The sequence below is a fragment of the Lichenostomus cassidix genome, chromosome 3 (genome assembly GCF_008360975.1).
Source record: "Lichenostomus cassidix isolate B80296 chromosome 3, HeHo_3.0, whole genome shotgun sequence".
Taxonomy (NCBI): domain Eukaryota; kingdom Metazoa; phylum Chordata; class Aves; order Passeriformes; family Meliphagidae; genus Lichenostomus; species Lichenostomus cassidix.
In genome coordinates, this window is record NC_139483.1 from 18,282,346 (window position 1) to 18,301,306 (window position 18,961).

General features: G+C 53.8%; 3 protein-coding genes across 3 annotated transcripts; all 3 read right to left on the reverse strand.

Moving 5' to 3' along the window:
* Positions 1-1,046: 1,046 nt before the first annotated feature.
* On the reverse strand, positions 1,047-4,298 carry LOC146439212 (acrosin-like). The gene is made up of 5 exons (XM_085054769.1): positions 4,055-4,298; positions 3,622-3,864; positions 3,043-3,308; positions 2,615-2,760; positions 1,047-2,143 (listed from the first exon to the last, which is right to left on the reverse strand). The coding sequence occupies exons 1-5, from the start codon at positions 4,123-4,125 to the stop codon at positions 1,241-1,243; spliced, it is 1,629 nt and encodes a 542-aa protein (XP_084910895.1). The 5' UTR covers positions 4,126-4,298; the 3' UTR covers positions 1,047-1,240.
* A 5,782-nt stretch (positions 4,299-10,080) lies between these two features.
* On the reverse strand, positions 10,081-12,584 carry LOC146439213 (acrosin-like). The gene is made up of 5 exons (XM_085054776.1): positions 12,375-12,584; positions 11,898-12,137; positions 11,341-11,606; positions 10,923-11,068; positions 10,081-10,451 (listed from the first exon to the last, which is right to left on the reverse strand). The coding sequence occupies exons 1-5, from the start codon at positions 12,443-12,445 to the stop codon at positions 10,266-10,268; spliced, it is 909 nt and encodes a 302-aa protein (XP_084910902.1). The 5' UTR covers positions 12,446-12,584; the 3' UTR covers positions 10,081-10,265.
* A 3,219-nt stretch (positions 12,585-15,803) lies between these two features.
* Positions 15,804-18,437, reverse strand: LOC146439214 (acrosin-like). Its single transcript, XM_085054773.1, has 5 exons — positions 18,249-18,437; positions 17,764-18,009; positions 17,185-17,450; positions 16,774-16,919; positions 15,804-16,300 (listed from the first exon to the last, which is right to left on the reverse strand). Exons 1-5 carry the CDS (start codon positions 18,317-18,319, stop codon positions 16,115-16,117), a joined length of 915 nt encoding a protein of 304 aa, XP_084910899.1. The 5' UTR covers positions 18,320-18,437; the 3' UTR covers positions 15,804-16,114.
* Between the last annotated feature and the right edge of the window lie 524 nt (positions 18,438-18,961).

Sequence of the window (18,961 nt, forward strand, 5' to 3'; positions counted from 1 at the left end):
GGAAATCGAAGATTCAGAGTAGATATAAGGAAAAGTTTTTTCACTGTGGGAATGACGAAGCGCAGGAACAAGTTGTCCAGAGAAGCTGCGGATGTCCCATCCCTGGGTTTGGTGGGGTGGAGAGAAGCACCGAGCCGCGCGGGCAAGGGGTCACCGGAGGTGTGGGAGCGGCGCCTCTCGTATCCCGGGGAGGGGAAGGGCTCGGCCCAGAGCCGCTGCGGAGGGGAGCGATGGGCTCCGGCAGGAGGTGTCCGGGGCTCAGAGAGACAGAGAGGTGCAGCTGAGGTCGTTTCCCGAGGGAGGGAGGAGATCGGAGCTGGGAGTGCTCCGGGGGAAGCCGGGGCGGCCCCGCCGGTACCACGTGTGAAGGGCTGTCCTGGCGCCGGATGAGAGATAAAGAGCCGAGGGTGGTGCTCGGGCTGGCTGCAACCAGCCCGGCTATGAGAGCCTTTGGCTTCCGTCTGCCCCGAAAGACCACAAGCTATGGAAATTTGCTTGTGCTTGATGAATGTCACAACTCAAGGTGCGCTCTGTGTGTGGGATTTTCAACTCCCTCCCCTAACTTTTCATCTTTATTAGGACTTTTAGAGAACAAAATGCATCTCCGGCACTGGTGAGATGAGCAAATTGGACCAGACAAATGAAAAAATACAAGTATTAACACTGATATCTATGTTGCAAAGCACAATGTCTATTTTGCTGCTGAGGAGAGGGGAAAATGACGTAAGGGAACAGTGTTGTAAAAAAGCAAGACCCCGGTTAATATGGGAGGAATTTATCTTGGGTATAGTGAGGGAATAATATCTGCTGTGAGTTTTTAACAAATACTGGAGTCTTTAAAAAAATGTTTTCCTCTCCACTTCCTATGCTCGATGTGCCAGGTATGGCTCAGAGCACTCTCCGCTCTGAGCAGGCACTTTGGAGCCTTTGGAGCCACTCTGTTCCTTTGTGTCCCACGGGTCTGCCCTCAGGCTTATTCTGCAGGTGCAGAGCGTGGCAGTCCTTGCCTTGCCCTGCCCAGGAGTCAGAATTGCACTGAAAACTGGTTCCCTTTGAGCATAGGTAATTTTATTTCAACAACTAAGTCAACTTCAGTGTTTGCATGCACACAGGAGAGGCGTATGGGCAAGGCAGAGCAGGCTTTTGACACTGAGGCTACCTTTGGATCAGCAGACACTGTCCCAGCAGGAAATGGTTGCAGTGCACTGCAGTGTGCCCTGGATCCTGTCTGTTCTGCTGCTCAAGCTGTGTTTAGTCCAAGGACCTGATGAAGGAGCTTCTTGACCTTTGTGAAGAAGTCTACCAGCTTGTTGATTGGAAATGGGCAGGAGCTAACCTCGACCAATGGTGTTTGGGTTGTCCATGGCTTATGAGTGGGAGGTTGTGTCGGCCATGGCTTATGAGTGGGGACTGCTGTAGATGATGGCTTATGAGTGGGTGCTGCTGTTGGCCATGGCTTATGAGTGGGATGTTGTGTTGGCCATGGCTTATGAGTGGGGGCTGCTGTTGGCCATGGCTTATGAGTGGGATGTTGTGTTGGCCATGGCTTGTGAGTGGGGGCTGCTGTTGGCCATGGCTTATGAGTGGGGGCTGCTGTTGGCCATGGCTTATGAGTGGGATGTTGTGTTGGCCATGGCTTGTGAGTGGGGGCTGCTGTTGGCCATGGCTTATGAGTGGGGGCTGCTGTTGGCCATGGCTTATGAGTGGGATGTTGTGTTGGCCATGGCTTGTGAGTGGGGGCTGCTGTTGGCCATGGCTTATGAGTGGGGGCTGCTGTTGGCCATGGCTTATGAGTGGGATGTTGTGTTGGCCATGGCTTGTGAGTGGGGGCTGCTGTTGGCCATGGCTTATGAGTGGGACGTTGTGTTGGCCATGGCTTATGAGTGGGGGCTGCTGTTGGCCTTGGCTGCTGGGTTGGTTGGTGGGCAGTCATAAAAGGACTCCAGGCTCGTGATGTTGGAGAAACCCTTCCAGCTGTGTTTGCGCCCATCTGGGCCAGGATCCAGTGGTAGAAGTACTGAGTGGAGGTGTAGACTCCAGGCTGCCTTGGTCTGGCACAGCCTCTTCCCCAGCTGGTCACTCCAATGACCCACCAGAGGTCAGCGTTGTTGTCTTGGCACATGAGAGGACCACCACTGTCACCCTGCAGCAGAGCAGAGAGGATTAAAGTGGGGTTGGTGGCCCCTGCCAGCACTGGGGCTGTTTCCTTCTCTCCCACAGCTGAGGTCAGAGCTGTGTTCTGGGCAGAGCAAGGCTCTGCTCAAATGCTTGTGCCTCAAGCATTGGCTGTGAGCAGCTTGGGGTCCTGTAAGGTAAGGCTCTCTCCTCTCTGCACAGGGCTCCTGGATGTGCAGAGGATGGAGGTTTGGCACCTGGACCTCTAGGCTGCCAAGAGTACTGACCCAGCTTTCTGAGATCCCTGGGAAAAGGGGCATCATGGGCAAGCAGTTGTGGATGGGGAGTGTGAGGGAAGCCCCCACAGCAGTGGGGAGCTGGGGCTGGGAAGGTGACTGAGTGTCCAGGCAAAGCAGGTGCCAGGCTGTGTTGGGCAGTGCTGCCCAGGCTGCCCTCACTGCTGGGGGCTTAGTGGCTCGTGGCACTGAGTGGCTCCTACCTGGCAGGTGTCGATGGTGCCCTGTGGGTAACCAGCACACAAGTTGTGGGTGTGGATGGCCCCTGCATACCAGCGGCTGCTGTTACAGACCTGGACATCGATGAGCTGGACGTCGGCCTCCTGCAGGTGATCAGTTGATGTTTCATCTGTGAGGAGAGAAAGAAATGAGCCCCAAGCACCTTATTGCCCATTCTCCTCCATTTTCTGAAGGGGGATCCCCCTCCCCTTCCCTAGGGTTTGATTTTGCTTCTGCAGAGGCACTGGAGCACTGTGTCCCTGCTGCCTGCCTTTGGGGAGTGGGACAGGCCCATCTCTGCAGAGTCATACATCCCTCAGCCTGACTTTGGCCTCTGCTGTGGCGAAGATCAAGCTGTCTCCCCAGTGTGCTGAGCTTGCTCTGGCAGCAGAAGTCCCCCTTGGGAACTCACCTATTTCACTCGTTGCACCCCAGCCAGCAATCCAGCAGTTTTGCAGCTCTGACAATGCCAGTGTGGGATCAGGCACACAGGCCATCTGGATGTAGGGGCTGCACTGGACGGGATAGTCCAATTCCACCAAGGCAATGTCATAGCTCATGTCAGCATGACTGTACCACTGGTGCCTCAGCAGATTCTTGATACTGCGTACTTGTGCCCCAGGACCCAGATGAGAAATCTGGGTGGCCCCAATCAGCACATACATCATGCTGATATTCCTGGAAGGCAGATGGAGAGAGGACTGAGAGAGAGCAGAGCCATGCACTGCAGCAGCCCAGCAGTTGCCAGGCCTCTGCTTGGCAAGGCAGAGAGGGAGCAGTGCTCCGGCAGGTGTGAATGCCCTCTCAAGCAATGGGCTGGGGGAATGGTTAGCTGGATGCTGCTAGGAAGCATTGGCATGAGCCCAGGCTTCTCCTGAGCAGTGTGGCAGCTGGGCTGACTGAGAGGAAAGGGGATGGGAGTAGCAGGTGGTGCTGCTGAAGGGCACCTGCTGGTGTTGTGACAGTATCTCCATTCCCTGCTCCTCCTTACTCAATTCTGTCGAAGCAGTGGGCTGCTGTGAGGACCCACTCTGTGTTGATGAGGGTCCCTCCACACCAGTGTCCCAGGTCTGGTGTCCAGGGATGCTGGATGCTGACAATCCAGGGCCAGGCTCCTGGCAGGGCACCTGTTCCTCCCACGACGCGTGTCATGTCGTAGTCATAAGCCAGGTTGCCGTAGTAATAGTTCCTGGTGTAGTACTCAGACACCACACCTCGGAGTCCACAGGTCCCTCTGCAAGCAGAAAGTCATTTCCACGCTGCTCCATGACCTGCTGCAGCTCAGGCTGAAGCTCAGCCCTCTGCCCTCCCCACAAGGGCTTGCACACACAGCACCTGGCTGCTGGCAAGGAGCTGAGGCCTCCCCATGGCAGGTGGGAAGCTGGGGCCTGGTTTGGCCCATGCTCCCTCCCTGGGACACTTACCCGCAGTTGTCCCATATGCTGTGGGACAGCCTGGCTGCAGCCAGCAGGATGAGGAGGCTGAGCCAATTCATGGCTGCCAGAGGCACGTGTCAGCTGCAGGCACTGAGAGCTCCGTACAGCAGCACAGCCGCAGTCGAAGTGCCCACAGCAGCCGCGTTGCCCACGGTGCCCTCAGTCCCAGGGCTGATGTCACAGAGGGTTGGGTTCCATGTTCTGGGCCTGTGGCAACGGGGCCCACTGGGGGAGGGGCAATATCGAATCAAGGAGCCACATAATGGTTTGGATTGGAAGGGACCTTGGAGATCAGCTGGATCTGACCCCAAGCCATGAGCAGGGAGGGACAGCTTGCACTAGACCCAATTGTCCAGAGTACCCAGAGCTTGGCTTGAAAGTTGTTCTTGAAAACTTTGAGGGATTTGGCGTTGAAGTACTAAGTCCTGATCAACAGACTTGTCCTGAACAACAAGATTTTAGCCCAAATTGGCCTCTGGATAAACATTCCAATGAAATGTTATCTATATACACTCATTTGAGAAACATGGATTTACCTTTCCTATTTAGAAACTGGACAAGGCCACATCTGGCCAGCGTAGAATGAAAGAGAACTTCCTTGGTTCCTCCTAGAGCTCTTCCAGGCATTGGCTGCATCCTCATAGGAGAACGAAACCAGATGTTTCTGCACTAGAAGCTATGTTTATTCAACAGTATAAAAGTGGGACCCTTTCACAGTGCAGTCAGAAACCTTGTTGCCTGTAGGTGGAGGCACCTGCAGGATTTCCCAGTTGCTGGGAGAGGTTCTCCAGTCCTTTGCTGTGACAATGGCTTCCCCCAGTTGATAACCGGTGGAAGCTGGTGGGTAACTGGTGATGTCTCTTTCTTCATCACTGTAGGCAATCCTTTGTAGTTATGAGTAGGTGCATTCCTTACTTTATCCTTGTGCAATATTTTGCTAATGATTTGATACATTGCTTGCTTATGCTTTTGCAATTCTTCGCAGTTTTGAATTATGGCAAATTACACTTATGCTGTAAGCTGATGTCTGTGTCTTCTGTGCTGACCCTGCCTACACAAACAACAAGTATCCACAGCTGCTCTGGGGAACCCATGCCAGTATCTCAGCAATCTCACAGTCAATAATTACTACCCAATATCTCATCTAAAGCTGCCCCCTGTCACTGGAAAGCCATTGCCCCTTGTCCTGTCAGTGCCTGCCCTTTTAGAAAGGCTCTCTGCAGCTTCCTTTAGGCCCCTCTTCTTGAGGAATGAGGCAGTGCAGCCCCCGGGGCAGGCAGCTGCTGAGGAACCCATTTGGGGCAGCATTGTGGGTGTGAAGCTGCAGTGCCAGCTGCAGATTGAGTTCTGGCAGGAGCCTGGGACCAGAGGCCATGAAGTGCCCAACTTGTGTATAAGGGAGGGCACAGGAAGCTGTGACACCAGCCAGGGGCATGTGCACTTGTTGGAGGTAAGGATTCTTTGATTTCTCTTTTTTTTTAAATTAAGTTTTTTTCCTTTTTTTTCTCTCAGGGAATTTTTTCCCATTTTTTCCCATTGCCTATGAGAATGTTGGATTATCGAGAGACAAAAGATGTAGCCAAGGAGGAGGGGGAAGGGGGCAGTTTGCTACTGTCTCTGAGCTGGCAGGCCTTCTCTTGGGAAGTGCAGAGATAACACAAGATTTTGGCTAGGGGCTGAGGGGCTGAGCTCAGCTCCTCACTCTCTCTCGCTCTCAGGGCCACAAGGGAATGGCTGGGATTGCTGCTGCTGTGCAGTGAATTTTCTGCCACCGCGGAGTTCTGTCCTACACTGTTTTTTCTCTTTTGTCATGGGTTTGAGACAGGACATTGCCAGGAGGATGCACGAAAAGAGGGCAACCAGGCTCCAAGCTTAAAGTTGCAAAAAAGGTGATTTAATTGCCTAACAAAATTGGAGAATAAATGCAAGGCAAAAATAAACTTTTCATACATTATTTTGTTCACTCCCCCCCTCCCTCTTACGAACCCATAGTATTCACCCCCTTTCCTCCTTTACAATCCACAAGCTGGGTAGGGGGGCAGGGTGTAGGGTCTCTTTTCAGTCCACAGAGCAGATTCTCAAATTTATTCATCACTACAATTCTTCTACTACTACAAATACTCTTTATCTCTACTTGTTTCTCTCTCTCTCCAGACAGTTTTCTCACTCCCACCCTCTTAAGAAGCAGTCTCTGCACTCACCCCGCTTCTCTCTTTCCAAACCAGCAACACAGACAGGGGGCAGGGTGAGAGGGGTTTTCTGGTCAGTTCAATCAAGGAGAAGGGGTTTTTCTACTTAGCCAGGGGTCCCTCCCACGAGCGACAGTCCTCTGGGAACTTCTTTGGCGTGGGTCCAATCTCACAAGCAACATCCCGCCCAAATCCTGTTGCAATATGAGTCCTCTTGTCCATAAGGTGCAGACTCTCCCGAGCCAAGGCCACGCTGCTCCCATCCCAGGAGCAAGGCCTTTCTCTCCTTTGCAAGGCCTCTGTAGCTTTAACTCTTTCAAGACTCTGAACTGGATCACAGCTCTCTCCAGGCATCCACCTGCTCCTCTGGCATGGGTTGTGGGTGGATTTCTGCATCCTTGTGGACTCCATAGGCTGCAGGGGGACCTCCTGCGTCCCCATGGCCTTCACCATGGCTACCAGAGAGTTTCCAGCGCCAGCACTTGGGGCACTGGAGCACTTCCTCCCCAACCTTCTTCACTGACCTTGGCGTCTCCATGCTGTTCTCCCTCTACATATTTTCACCTCCACCTCCTCCAACTACAAAGAAGTAAAAGAAGTGCATGGCTGCCTTGTTTTGATTTTTCCTTAAATATGTTTTTACAGAGGTGTAACCAGCACCTCCAATTGGCCCAAACTTGGCCAGCAGCATGTCCATCACCTTCAGAGCCATCAGAGATTGGCTCTGCTGGACTTGATGTAAAAACTTCCAGAACTTGCACTCAGGACACACAGGAGCCATCTTTGTGCCACACCCCACCCCTCAGACACTTCCCCATGCCTACTACAACAGCTTCTGAGGGGTCCAAATTTCTCCTAGATGTTAAAAATTACTGATGTTTTGGGCCAATCAAAACCACCACACTTACTGTAGGTGAGCTTGTGCTCGTGCTGAACTGGGACTTTTCCAACACCCAGCCTCTCTGGGAAAGGGACCCCAACCCGCTCCCCCTTCCCGGAGGACACGTCTCCCGGCTGCTACAGCTGCTGTTTGCAGCATCGTGGCTGCCGCTGCCCAGCCCGCTGTTTTCTGCTGCTGCTTCGGCCTTTTTGCCACACTTTAGCTGGACACCCCAGGCCTGCCCGCGGCTTCCGGCATGGCTCCGCAGCCTTCGCTACACTTCATTTGCCACCCCAGGTGTGTCCACCTCTGCTGTTCCAGGCTGCTGCTCTGAAGTTCCTGCTGCTGTCCGCTCACCGTCCCGAGAGGCCCTGAGCCCAGCTGATCCACGCCAGTTTGCAGAGGAAGCTCTTCTCTCTCTCTCGGTGGCTCGGCCGCCATTACCCAGTGGCGAGGTGGCTGAGCTCCCGTCACAGCGCCTCCTGCAGCTGCGGGGGAATCATCGCAACCCCGCCCGGCCGGGAGCCCACAGCGCCCCTGCCGGCAGTAACCGGAACTGCACGGAAGGGGAGGCTGCTGGACAGCCGAGAGAAAGCTGGGACTGAGTTTCTGATGTTTGTTGTTGCTCCAATTCTTGTAAGTTGTTTGCCTTGTTACACATACTAGTAAACACCTGTTATCCCTTTTCCTATCTCTTATTCTGAAATCTCTGTAATTTCAAAGTTATAATCATTTGGAGGGAAGGGGGTCACATTTTCCATTCCAAGGAAGTTCCCACCTTCCTTGGAAGACACCTGTCCTTTAAACCAGGACAACACTGAGAACCACAGCAGGAACTGGTGGCTCTCACTGGAACAACACATCTGTGGCTCTGCTGAGGGAGCTCTGGGGTGGAACAGGTACAGAAACCTGCTCTGAGTGAGAGTGGCATGTGTAGGGAATCAAACGGGGCACTCACTGGCCTGCTGGAGCCACCCGTGCCTCCTGAACGGTCACACAGGGTAGTTTCCTCAGTGCTTTGGCAGCCCAGATGGGACTGTAGAGAAGTAGCTCTGAAGCCTCCTGCTTCCAAACATCCAATCCGCTGGCAGCAGGTGAGTTCATCTGGGATCTTTGGAGCAGGAAGGAGCCAGAGGGGAAGTGTTACAATTCCATGTGCAATTCCATGTGCAGTAAATTATAAGGGTGGATTTGAGCCTCCCTATTATTGTGGCATTTGGTGCAGATTTGGTGAAGTCATTTGTAGAGGACGGAGAACAGGTGTGCAGTGTGATCAGCCTAAGGTGGCCACAGAGGAGTAATGGAGGCTCCCATAAGTTGTGAGGTGGAGAGGCTTGAGTCTCTTCTAGCTTGGGTCTGCTTGAACGCTTTTGGAGATGGGCACAGGAAGAGCCTTGTGTCCCTCGTACCACACAACAGGTGCAAGAGTCTCTGGGCACACATGGAAAGGGGTTGAAGTCCATTCCTGGCATACAAAAAGGAGTTTCACATCCCTCGTGGTGTTTGACACAATGGGAGATATCCCTGGTTTAGGTGAGGGGATGCCCATGGCCAGGCAAAACTGGGAGAAATTGTTATGGGCAGCAGAATTTTGCCAAGATGGAACAATAAGGTTGAGCCAGGGCAACTGGGTGGCTCTAAGCTGGTCTGCTCACTGGGCAGGGAAATGGCCATCCCCAGCCTTGAGTGACACTCTTGCAGTCAGTGTCTTTTTTGAGCAGGCAGCTTCCGACTTCAGGAAATGTTTGAAGAAGTTTATGCCAGGGTGACAGGAACCCCTCCAGATGTGGGGTGGTTGATCTCAGCACAGTCCATATGGATTCACACAAAGGGAAGGGAGCCACCTGCCGTGAGACAGGACTTCATTGGCCTGGAAGCCAAGAAAAGTATCTAGAAGCAGATGGAGTGACACCCAGCCTGAGGCATTTTAAAGCACTCAGTAAGATGAAGAAAGTCAATGTTTGCTTGGCTTCACCTGGAAATGACAGCAATGACCTTCGACAAGTCTTCCCCATGGCATTACAGAATCCTCTACCATTCCCCCATGCCCCACCACTCAACAGTATCAAAGTTTGATTGAAAGGCTATAAATTTGGGGGTGAATTTGTACAGCATGAAGATGATTTGTTAATTAGTGATTTGAGATAAGAAGTTTGTTTCCCATCCTGTGGTGATCATGTGTAGCACTCAGGCAATGGAGCACACCCAGTAACAGTTTGTGTCTGTGCAGCTGGCTCTTTGATTGCCCCTTCTGGCCATTTGCCATGCTTACACAGCCCTCTCATCTTCCTCAATTCCTCCCTTTCTCTGCCCTTGTCTCCTCCCAAATAAGGAGCCAAGTCCAGGCATCTTTTCCCCCTAGCTCCCAGGTTGGCCCAGCCTGTGAACAGACTTGGTGTTGCAGCTGCTGTTGTCTCGCTCACCTTAGCCTTCTCTGGCCTTCCTTGTGTGCTCTGCTACTGTTCCTGCCAGCTTCCTCTCCCCAGAATGATCCCAGCTCTTCCTTTGGGTATCTATGAAGTGTCACCACCTGACACATCAATCCCCCAGTACTACCCCTGAAATGTGGCTCTGCCTTAGGGCACTGGCACTCCTGTCAGGAGCCAGGAGTTTTCCTTTCCATGCCTGGGAGTTTCCCAGGTCTGTTCCCTTAGCCCAGGCTCACACCAGGCCCTAAGCAGCAGCCCATGTGCCTTAGAGCACCACCCCCAAAGTGTGTGCCTTGTTTTGTCCTATCCTCAGATTCCTAGGCTTGATGTGCCAGGTTCCTCTAGCCCATGGTGGCTCAGAGCACTCTCCTCTCTGAGCAGGCACTTTGGAGCCCTTTGGAGCCACTCTGTCCCTTTGTGCCTCACGGGTCTGCCCTCAGGCTCATTCTGCAGGTGCTGAGTGTGGCAGTCCTTGCCCTGCCCAGGAGTCAGAATTGCACTGAAAAGATGGTTCCATGTGAAAGAACATAACTTTATTTCAACAACTAAGTCAACTCCAGAGTTTGCATGCACACAGGAGAGGAATGTGGGCAGGACAGAGCAGGCTTTGGACACTGAGGCAGCCTTTGGTTCAGCAGACATTGCCCAAGTGGAAACAGTCACAGTGCACTGCAGTGTGCCCTGGACCCTGCCTGTCCTCATCAAGAAGCATTTTCAACATTCTTTGTGCCCCAGGGATTCAGGATCCAATGGTAGAAGTGCTGCGTGGAGGTGTAGACTCCAGGCTGCCTTGCTCTGGCACAGCCTTCTCCCCAGCTGGTCACTCCGACGAGCCACCAGTATTCAGCGTTGTTGTCTTGGCACATGAGAGGACCACCACTGTCACCCTGCAGCAGAGCAGAGAGGATTAAAGTGGGGTTGGTGGCAGAACTGGGACTGTCACCTTATCTTCAACATCCCCTGCCAGAGCTGTGTTCTGGGCAGAGCAAGGCTCTGCTCATGGGCTGTAGCCTGCAGAATTCTGGCTGTGAGCAGTTTGGGTAGGGCCCCCTGTAGGGTAAGGCTCTCTCCTGTCTGCACAGGGCTCCTGGATGTGCAGAGGATGGTGTTCAGCATCTGGACCTCTAGGCTGCCAAGAGCAGTGGCTCAGCTTTCTGAGATCCCTGGGACAAGGGGGATCCTGGGCAAGCAAGTGTGGATGGGGAGTGTGAGGGAAGCCCCCACAGCAGTGGGGAGCTGGGGCTGGGAGGGTGACTGAGTGTCCAGGCAAAGCAGGTGCCAGGCTGTGTTGGGCAGTGCTGCCCAGGCTGCCCTCACTGCTGGGGGCTGAGTGGCTCGTGGCACTGAGTGGCTCCTACCTGGCAGGTGTCGATGGTGCCCTGTGGGTAACCAGCACACAAGTTGTAGGGGTGGATTCTCCCCCTATACCAGTGGCTGCTGTTGCAGACCTGGACACTGATGAGATGGACCTTGGCTTCCTGCAGGTGATCAGTGGGTTCTGTAGCTGTGAGGAGAGAAAAGAAATGAGCACTCAGCAGCCTCTTACCAGTTCTCCTCTAATTTCCTGCGGGGTGGATCTCCTTCCCTAGGGCTAGATTTTGCTTCTGCAGAGGCACTGGAGCACTGTGTCCCTGCTGCCTGCCTCTGGGGAGTGGGACAGGCCCAACTCTGCTGTAGCATATGTCCCACAGACCGACTTTAGCATCTGCTATGGGGAAGCCCAAGCTGTCTCCCCAGTGTACTGAACAGGCTCAGGAGTTGCTCTTGGGAACTCACATCCTTCATAAGTGTCACCCCAGCCAGCAATCCAGCAGTTTCGCAGCTCTGACACTGCCAGCGTGGGATCAGGAATACAGGCCATCTGGATGTAGGGGCTGCACATGACAGGTGCATCCAGTTCCAGAAGGGCAATGTCATAGCTCATGTCAGCCCGTCTGTACCAGCGGTGCATCAGCAGATTCTTGATACTGCGTACTTGTGCCCCAGGGCCCGGCTGAGAAATCCGGGTGGCCCCAATCAGGAGATAGAGCATGCTGATGTTCCTGGAAGGCAGATGGAGAGAGGACTGAGAGAGAGCAGAGCCATGCACTGCAGCAGCCCAGCAATTGCCAGGCCTCTGCTTGGCAAGGCAGAGAGGGAGCAGTGCTCTGGTAGGTGTGAATGCCCTCTCAAGGAATGGGCTGGGGGAATGGTTAGCTGGATGCTGCTAGGAAGCATTGGCATGAGCCCAGGCTGGGCTGACTGAGAGGAAAGGGCATGGGAGTAGCAGGTGGTGCTGCTGAAGGGCACCTGCTGGTGTTGTGACAGTGTCCCCATTCCCTGCTCCTCCTTACTCGAATTTGTCGAAGCAGTGGGCTGCTGTGAGGACCCACTCCGAGTTGATGAGGGACCCTCCACAAAGATGGAGGCCTGGCATCCAGGGATGCTGGATGCTGACGATCCAGGGCCAGGCTCCTACCACGGCACCAGTTCCACCCACGACGCGTGTCATGCCAGTGTCATAAACGCCGTAGTGGAAGTAATAGTTTGCGGGGTTGTAGTGAGCTGGCGGGGCTCGGTATCCACAGGTTCCTCTGCAAGCAGAAAGTCATTTCCATGCTGGTCCATGGCCTGCTGCTGCTCAGGCTGAAGCTCAGCCCTCTACCCTCCCCACAAGGGCTTGCACACACAGCACCTGGCTGCTGGCAAGAGCTGAGGCTTCCCCATGGAATGGGGAAATCTGTGGCCCAGCCTCAGGAGACAAGTGGGCAGCCTCCATGGAAGGCCCCAGGTGTGGCCAATGCTCCCTCCCAGGGACTGGGGACACTTACCCGCAGTTGTCGTATGTGCTGTGTGCCAGCCCAGCTGTGGCCAGCAGGACAAGGAGGCTGAGCCAATTCATGGCTGCCAGAGGCACGTGTCAGCTGCAGGCACTGAGAGCTCCGTACAGCAGCACAGCCGCAGTCGAAGTGCCCACAGCAGCCGCGTTGCCCACAGTGCCCTCCGTCCCAGGGCTGATGTCACAGAGGGTTGGGTTCCATGTTCTGGGCCTGTGGCAACGGGGCCCACTGGGGGAGGGGCAATATCGAATCAAGGAGCCACATAATGGTTTGGATTGGAAGGGACCTTGGAGATCAGCTGGATCTGACCCCAAGCCATGAGCAGGGAGGGACAGCTTGCACTAGACAAGGTTGCTCAGAGCCTGGCTCAGAAGCTGTCCTTGAACACTTTTTGGGATGGGACGTTGAAATACTAAGTTGTGATCAATAGGACCTGACTGAGGCTGGGTCAACAGGCCTTGACCAAATGTTGACCTCTAGGTGAATCTACCAACCAAATCTTATCTGTATGCACTCACTGGCAAAACATGAATTGACCTTTCCATATTTAGAAACTGGACAAGGCCACATCTGGCCTTGTTTGTGGCTGTGGGATCAAAGATAACTCCCTTGGTTCCTCCTGGAGGTCTCCCAGGCCTTGGCTGCATCCCCATAGGAGAACAAAACCAGATGTTTCTGCACTAGAAGCTATGTTTATTCAACAGTATAAGAATGGGACCCTCTCACAGCACAGTCAGAAACCTTGTTGCCTGTAGGTGGAGGCACCTGCAGGATTTTCCAGTTGCTGGGAGAGGTTCTCCAGTCCTTTGCTGTGACAGTGGCTTCCCCCAGTTGATGGGCACTCCTGGATGATGTAAAGTATTGGTGATGTCTCTTTCTTCATCACTGTAGGCAATCCTTTTTAGTAATGATTAAAGGAATTGCTTAATTAGTCTATTAGCAAATCTTTGCTAATGAGTTGATGTACTGCTTATTTAGCCTTTTGCAATTCTTTGCAGTTTTGGATTATAATAAATTCCACTTATTCCTGAATTTTGTGTCTCTGTCTTCCATGCTAACCTTGCCTACACGAAAAACAGGCATCCACAGCTGCTCTGGGGAACCTCAGCACCCTTACAGCCAAGAATTCGTTCATAATATCTCATCTGAAGCTGCCCCCTGTCACTGGAAAACCATTGCCCCTTGTCCTTGTGAGAAGGCTCTTTGCATCTTCCTTTAGGCCCCTCTTTTTGAGGAATGAGGCAGTGCAGCCCCCAGGGCGGGCAGCTGCTGAGGAGCCCATTTGGGGCAGCATTGTGGGTGTGGAGCTGCAGTGCCAGCTGCAGATTGAGCTCTGGCTGGCAGGAGCCTGGGGCCAGAGGCCATGAAGTGCCCACACTTTGTATAAGGGAGGGCACAGGAAGCTGTGACACCAGCCAGGGGAATGGACACTGAGAGCTGCAGCAGCAGCCGGTGGCTCTTAATGGACCAAGACATGTGCAACTCTGCTGAGGGAACTCCAGTGTGGAATGGGTACAGAAACCGGCTCTGAGTGGGTGCGAGTGACATGTGTAGGGAATCCAACAGGGCACTCATTGGCTCACTGGAGCCACCTGTCCCTCCTGAATGGCCACATAGGGGAGTTTCCTCAGTGCTTTGGCAGCCCAGATGGGACCCAAGAGCAGTTCTGCTGGAGCCTCACTCCTCCAAACATCGAACTGCTGCAGTGGGTGAATTCATCTGGGACCTTTAGAGCAGGAATGAGCCAGAGGGGGCGTGTTACAATTCCATATGCAAAGATTCTGTGTAATTATAAGGATGGATTTGAGCCTCTCTATTGTTGTGGCATTTGGTGCAGATTTGGTCAAATAATTGTGGAGAATGGGTGCACAGTGTGATCAGCCTAAGGCGGACACACAGAAGAATTGTGGAGGCCCCCCTAAGGTGTGAGGAGGAGGGGGTTGAGTTTCTCACCTAAAGCTTTTGGAGATGGGCACAGGGAGAGCCTTGTGTCCCTCGTACCACACAACAGGTGCAAGAGTCTGTGGGCACACATGGAAAGGGGTTGAAGTCCATTCCTGGCATGCAAAAAGGAGTTTCACATCCCTCGTGGTGTTTGACACAATGGGAGATATCCCTGGTTTAGGTGAGGGGATGCCCATGGCCAGGCAAAACTGGGAGAAATTGTTATGGGCAGCAGAATTTTGCCAAGATGGAACAATAAGGTTGAGCCAGGGCAACTGGGTGGCTCTAAGCTGGTCTGCTCACTGGGCAGGGAAATGGCCATCCCCAGCCTTGAGTGACACTCTTGCAGTCAGTGTCTTTTTTGAGCAGGCAGCTTCCGACTTCAGGAAATGTTTGAAGAAGTTTATGCCAGGGTGACAGGAACCCCTCCAGATGTGGGGTGGTTGTTCTCAGCACAGTCCATATGGATTCACACAAAGGGAAGGGAGCCACTCGCCATGAGACAGGACTTCATTGGCCTGAAAGCCAAGAAAAGTATCCAGAAGCAGATGGAGTGACACCCAGCCTGAGGCATTTTAAAGCACTCAGTAAGATGAAGAAAGTCAATGTTTGCTTGGCTTCACCTGGAAATGACAGCAATGGCCTTCGACAAGTCTTCCCTATGGCATTCCAGAATCCTCTACCATTCCCCCATGCCCCACCACTCAACAGTATCAAAGTTTGATTGAAAGGCTATAAATTTGGGGGTGAATTTGTACAGCATGAAGATGATTTGTTAATTAGCGATTTGAGATAAGAAGTTTGTTTCCCATCCTGTGGTGATCATGTGCAGCACTCAGGCAATGGAGCACACCCAGCAGCAGTTTGTGTCTGTGCAGCTGGCTCTTTGATTGCCCCTTCTGGCCATTTGCCATGCTTACACAGCCCTCTCATCTTCCTCAATTCCTCCCTTTCTCTGCCCTTGTCTCCTCCCAAATAAGGAGCCAAGCCCAAGCATCTTTTCCCCCTAGCTCCCAGGTTGGCCCAGCCTGTGAACAGACTTGGTGTTGCAGCTGCTGTTGTCTCACTCACCTTAGCCTTCCGTGGCCTTCCTGGTGTGCTCTCCTACTGTTCCTGCCAGCTTCCTCTCCCCAGAATGATCCCAGCTCTTCCTTTGGGTATCTATGAAGTGTCACCACCTGGCACATCAATGCCCCATTACTGCCCCTGAAATGTGGCTCTGCCTTAGGGCACTGGCACTCCTGTCAGGAGCCAGGAGTTTTCCTTTCCATGCTTGGGAGTTTCCCAGGTCTGTTCCCTTAGCCCAGGCTCACACCAGGCCCTAAGCAGCAGCCCATGTGCCTTAGAGCACCACCCCCAAAGTGTGTGCCTTGTTTTGTCCTATCCTCAGATTCCTAGGCTTGATGTGCCAGGTTCCTCCAGCCCATGGTGGCTCAGAGCACTCTCCTCTCTGAGCAGGCACTTTGGAGCCACTCTGTCCTTTTGTGCCCCACGGGTCTGCCCTCAGGCTCATTCTGCAGGTGCTGAGTGTGGCAGTCCTTGCCTTGCCCAGGAGTCAGAATTGCACTGAAAAGATGGTTCTCTGTGACCATAGGCAATTTTACTTCAGCTAAGTCAACTCCAGAGTTTGCATGCACAGAGGAGAGGAGTGTGGGCAGGACAGAGCAGGCTTTGGACACTGAGGCAGTCTTTGGACACTGAGGCAGCCTTTGGATCAGCAGACATTGCCCCAGTGGAAACAGTCACAGTGCACTGCAGTCCAACCTAAATTCTGCCTGTCCTGCTGCTCAAGAAGCATTTTCTACTGCCTTTGCACCCATGCTGACCAGGATCCAGTTGTAGAAGTGCTGAGTGGAGGTGTAGACTCCAGGTTGCCTTGCTCTGGCACAGCCTTTTCCCCAGCTGGTCACTCCAATGACCCACCAGAAGTCAGCATTGTTGTCTTCGCACATGAGAGGACCACCACTGTCACCCTGCAGCAGAGCAGAGATGGTTAAGGTGGGGTTGGTGGCAGAACTGGGACTGGCACCTTATCTTCAACATCCCCTGCCAGAGCTGTGTTCTGGGCAGAGCAAGGCTCTGCTCATGGGCTGTAGCCTGCAGAATTCTGGCTGTGAGCAGTTTGGGTAGGGCCCACTGTAGGGTAAGGCTCTCTCCTGTCTGCACGTGGCTCCTGGATGTGCAGAGGATGGAGGTTTGGCACCTGGACCTCTAGGCTGCCATGAGCAGTGGCTCAGCTTTCTGAGATCCCTGGGACAAGGGGGATCCTAGGAAAGCAAGTATGGATGGGGAGTGTTTGGAAAGCCCCCACAGCAGTGGGGAGCTGGGGCTGGGAGGGTGACTGAGTGTCCAGGCAAAGCAGGTGCCAGGCTGTGTTGGGCAGTGCTGCCCAGGCTGCCCTCACTGCTATGGGGCTTAGTGGCTCGTGGCACTGAATGGCTCCTACCTGGCAGGTGTCGATGGTGCCCTGTGGGTAACCAGCACACAAGTTGTAGGGGTGGACTTCCCCCGCATACCAGTGGCTGCTGTTGCAGACCTGGACATCGATGAGGTGGACCTTGGCTTCCTGTAGGACATCACTTGATGATTGAGCTGTGAGCAGAGAAAGAAATGAGCCCTCAGCAGCTTCTTACCAGGTCCCTCTGGACTGCATGAGACCCCCTTCCCTAGGGCTAGATTTTGCTTCTGCAGAGGCACTGGAGCACTGTGTCCCTGCTGCCTGCCTTTGGGGAGTGGGACAGGCCCATCTCTGCAGAGTCATACATCCCTCAGCCTGACTTTGGCCTCTGCTGTGGCGAAGATCAAGCTGTCTCCCCAGTGTGCTGAGCTTGCTCAGGAGTCACTCTTGGGAACTCACATCCTTCATAAGTGTGACCCCAGCCAGCAATCCAGCAGTTTCGCAGCTCTGACACTGCCAGCGTGGGATCGGGAACACAGGCCATCTGGATGTAGGGGCTGCACTGGACGGGATGGTCTAATTCCAGCACAGCAATATCGTAGCTCATGTCAGCCCGTCTGTACCAGCGGTGTGTCATCAGCTTCTTGATACTGCGTACTTGTGACCCAGGGCCCGGCTGAGAAATCTGGGTGGCTCCAATCAGGACATACATCATGCTGATATTCCTGGAAGGCAGATGGAGAGAGGACTGAGAGAGAGCAGAGCCATGCACTGCAGCAGCCCAGCAGTTGCCAGACCTCTGCTTGGCAAGGCAGAGAGGGAGCAGTGCTCTGGCAGGTGTGAATGCCCTCTCAAGCAATGGGCTGGGGGAATGGTTAGCTGGATGCTGCTAGGAAGCATTGGCATGAGCCCAGGCTTCTCCTGAGCAGTGTGGCAGCTGGGCTGACTGAGAGGAAAGGGGATGGGAGTAGCAGGTGGTGCTGCTGAAGGGCACCTGCTGGTGTTGTGACAATGTCCCTATTCCCTGCTCCTCCTTACTCGAATTTGTCGAAGCAGTGGGCTGCTGTGAGGACCCACTCTGTGTTGATGAGGGATCCTCCACACCAATGCCCCAGGTCCATCCCGGGATGCTGGATGCTGACGATCCAGGGCCAGGCTCCTGCCACGGCACCTGTTCCTCCCACGACGCGTGTCATGCCGTAGTCATAAAGCATGTTACCATAGGTGTAGTAATAATTTATGGGATTGTAGTGAGTTGGCGGGGCTCGGTATCCGCAGATCCCTCTGCAAGCAGAAAGTCATTTCCATGCTGGTCCATGGGCTGCTGCAGCTCATGCTGAAGCTCAGCCCTCTGCCCTCCCCACAACGGCTTGCACACACAGCAGGCCAGGGAAGTCCATGGGCTGTGTGTCTGTCCGTGCCAGCACCTGTCTGCTGGCAAGGAGCTGAGGCCTCCCCATGGCAGGTGGGAAGCTGTGGCCTGGTGTGGCCCATGCTCCCTCCCAGGGCCTGGGGACACTTACCCGCAGTTGTCCCATGTGCTGTGTGCCAGCCCAGCCGTGGCCAGCAGGATGAGGAGGCTGAGCCAATTCATGGCTGCCAGAGGCAAGTGTCAGCTGCAGGCACTGAGAGCTCTGTACAGCAGCACAGCCGCAGTCGCAGTGCCTGCAGCAGTCGCGCTGCCCACGGTGCCCTCAGTCCCAGGGCTGATGTCAGAGAGCATTGGGTTCCATTTTTTGGGCACTGCGGCCTGTGGCAACGGGGCCCACTGGGGCAATACTGACTCAAGGAGCCACATAATAGTTTGTGTTTGAAGGGACCTTGGAGATCATCTAGCTCTGACACCCTGCCATGAGCAGGGAGGGACAGCTTGCACTAGACAAAGTTGCTCAGAGCCTGGCCTAGAAACCGTCCTTGAACACTTTGTGGGATGGGACAACCACAACTCCTTGGGGCAACCCATGCCAGTGCCTCAGCACCCTCACAGTCAATAATTCCTTCCCAACATCTCATCTAAAGTTATCCTTTGTCCTTTGAAAACCATTTCCCCTTGTTCTATCATCACCTGCCCTTGTGAGAAGGCTCTCTGCAGCTTTCTTTGGGCCCCTCTCCTTGAAGTATGACGCTGTGCAGGCCCTGGGACATGTAGCGTCTGGTTCCTGGCACTGCCTGCTAATACCTTACAGGAAAACCCCTAGCATGGCATCTCAGCCTCTTTGAAATTTCACTGCCACCC

Coding starts and splice junctions, on each gene's coding strand:
- LOC146439214 (XM_085054773.1), bottom strand. CDS start 18,319: ATGAATTGGCTCAGCCTCCTCATCCTGCTGGCCACGGCTGGGCTGGCA. Junction 18,010..18,248: donor AGCACATGGGACAACTGCGG/GTAAGTGTCCCC, acceptor TTCTGCTTGCAG/AGGGATCTGCGGATACCGAG. Junction 16,920..17,184: donor GGGTCACACTTATGAAGGAT/GTGAGTTCCCAA, acceptor CTCTGCTCACAG/CTCAATCATCAAGTGATGTC.
- LOC146439212 (XM_085054769.1), bottom strand. CDS start 4,125: ATGAATTGGCTCAGCCTCCTCATCCTGCTGGCTGCAGCCAGGCTGTCC. Junction 3,309..3,621: donor CACTGCTTCGACAGAATTGA/GTAAGGAGGAGC, acceptor TCTGCCTTCCAG/GAATATCAGCATGATGTATG. Junction 2,144..2,614: donor GCACCATCGACACCTGCCAG/GTAGGAGCCACT, acceptor GCTCTGCTGCAG/GGTGACAGTGGTGGTCCTCT.
- LOC146439213 (XM_085054776.1), bottom strand. CDS start 12,445: ATGAATTGGCTCAGCCTCCTTGTCCTGCTGGCCACAGCTGGGCTGGCA. Junction 12,138..12,374: donor AGCACATACGACAACTGCGG/GTAAGTGTCCCC, acceptor TTCTGCTTGCAG/AGGAACCTGTGGATACCGAG. Junction 11,607..11,897: donor CACTGCTTCGACAAATTCGA/GTAAGGAGGAGC, acceptor TCTGCCTTCCAG/GAACATCAGCATGCTCTATC.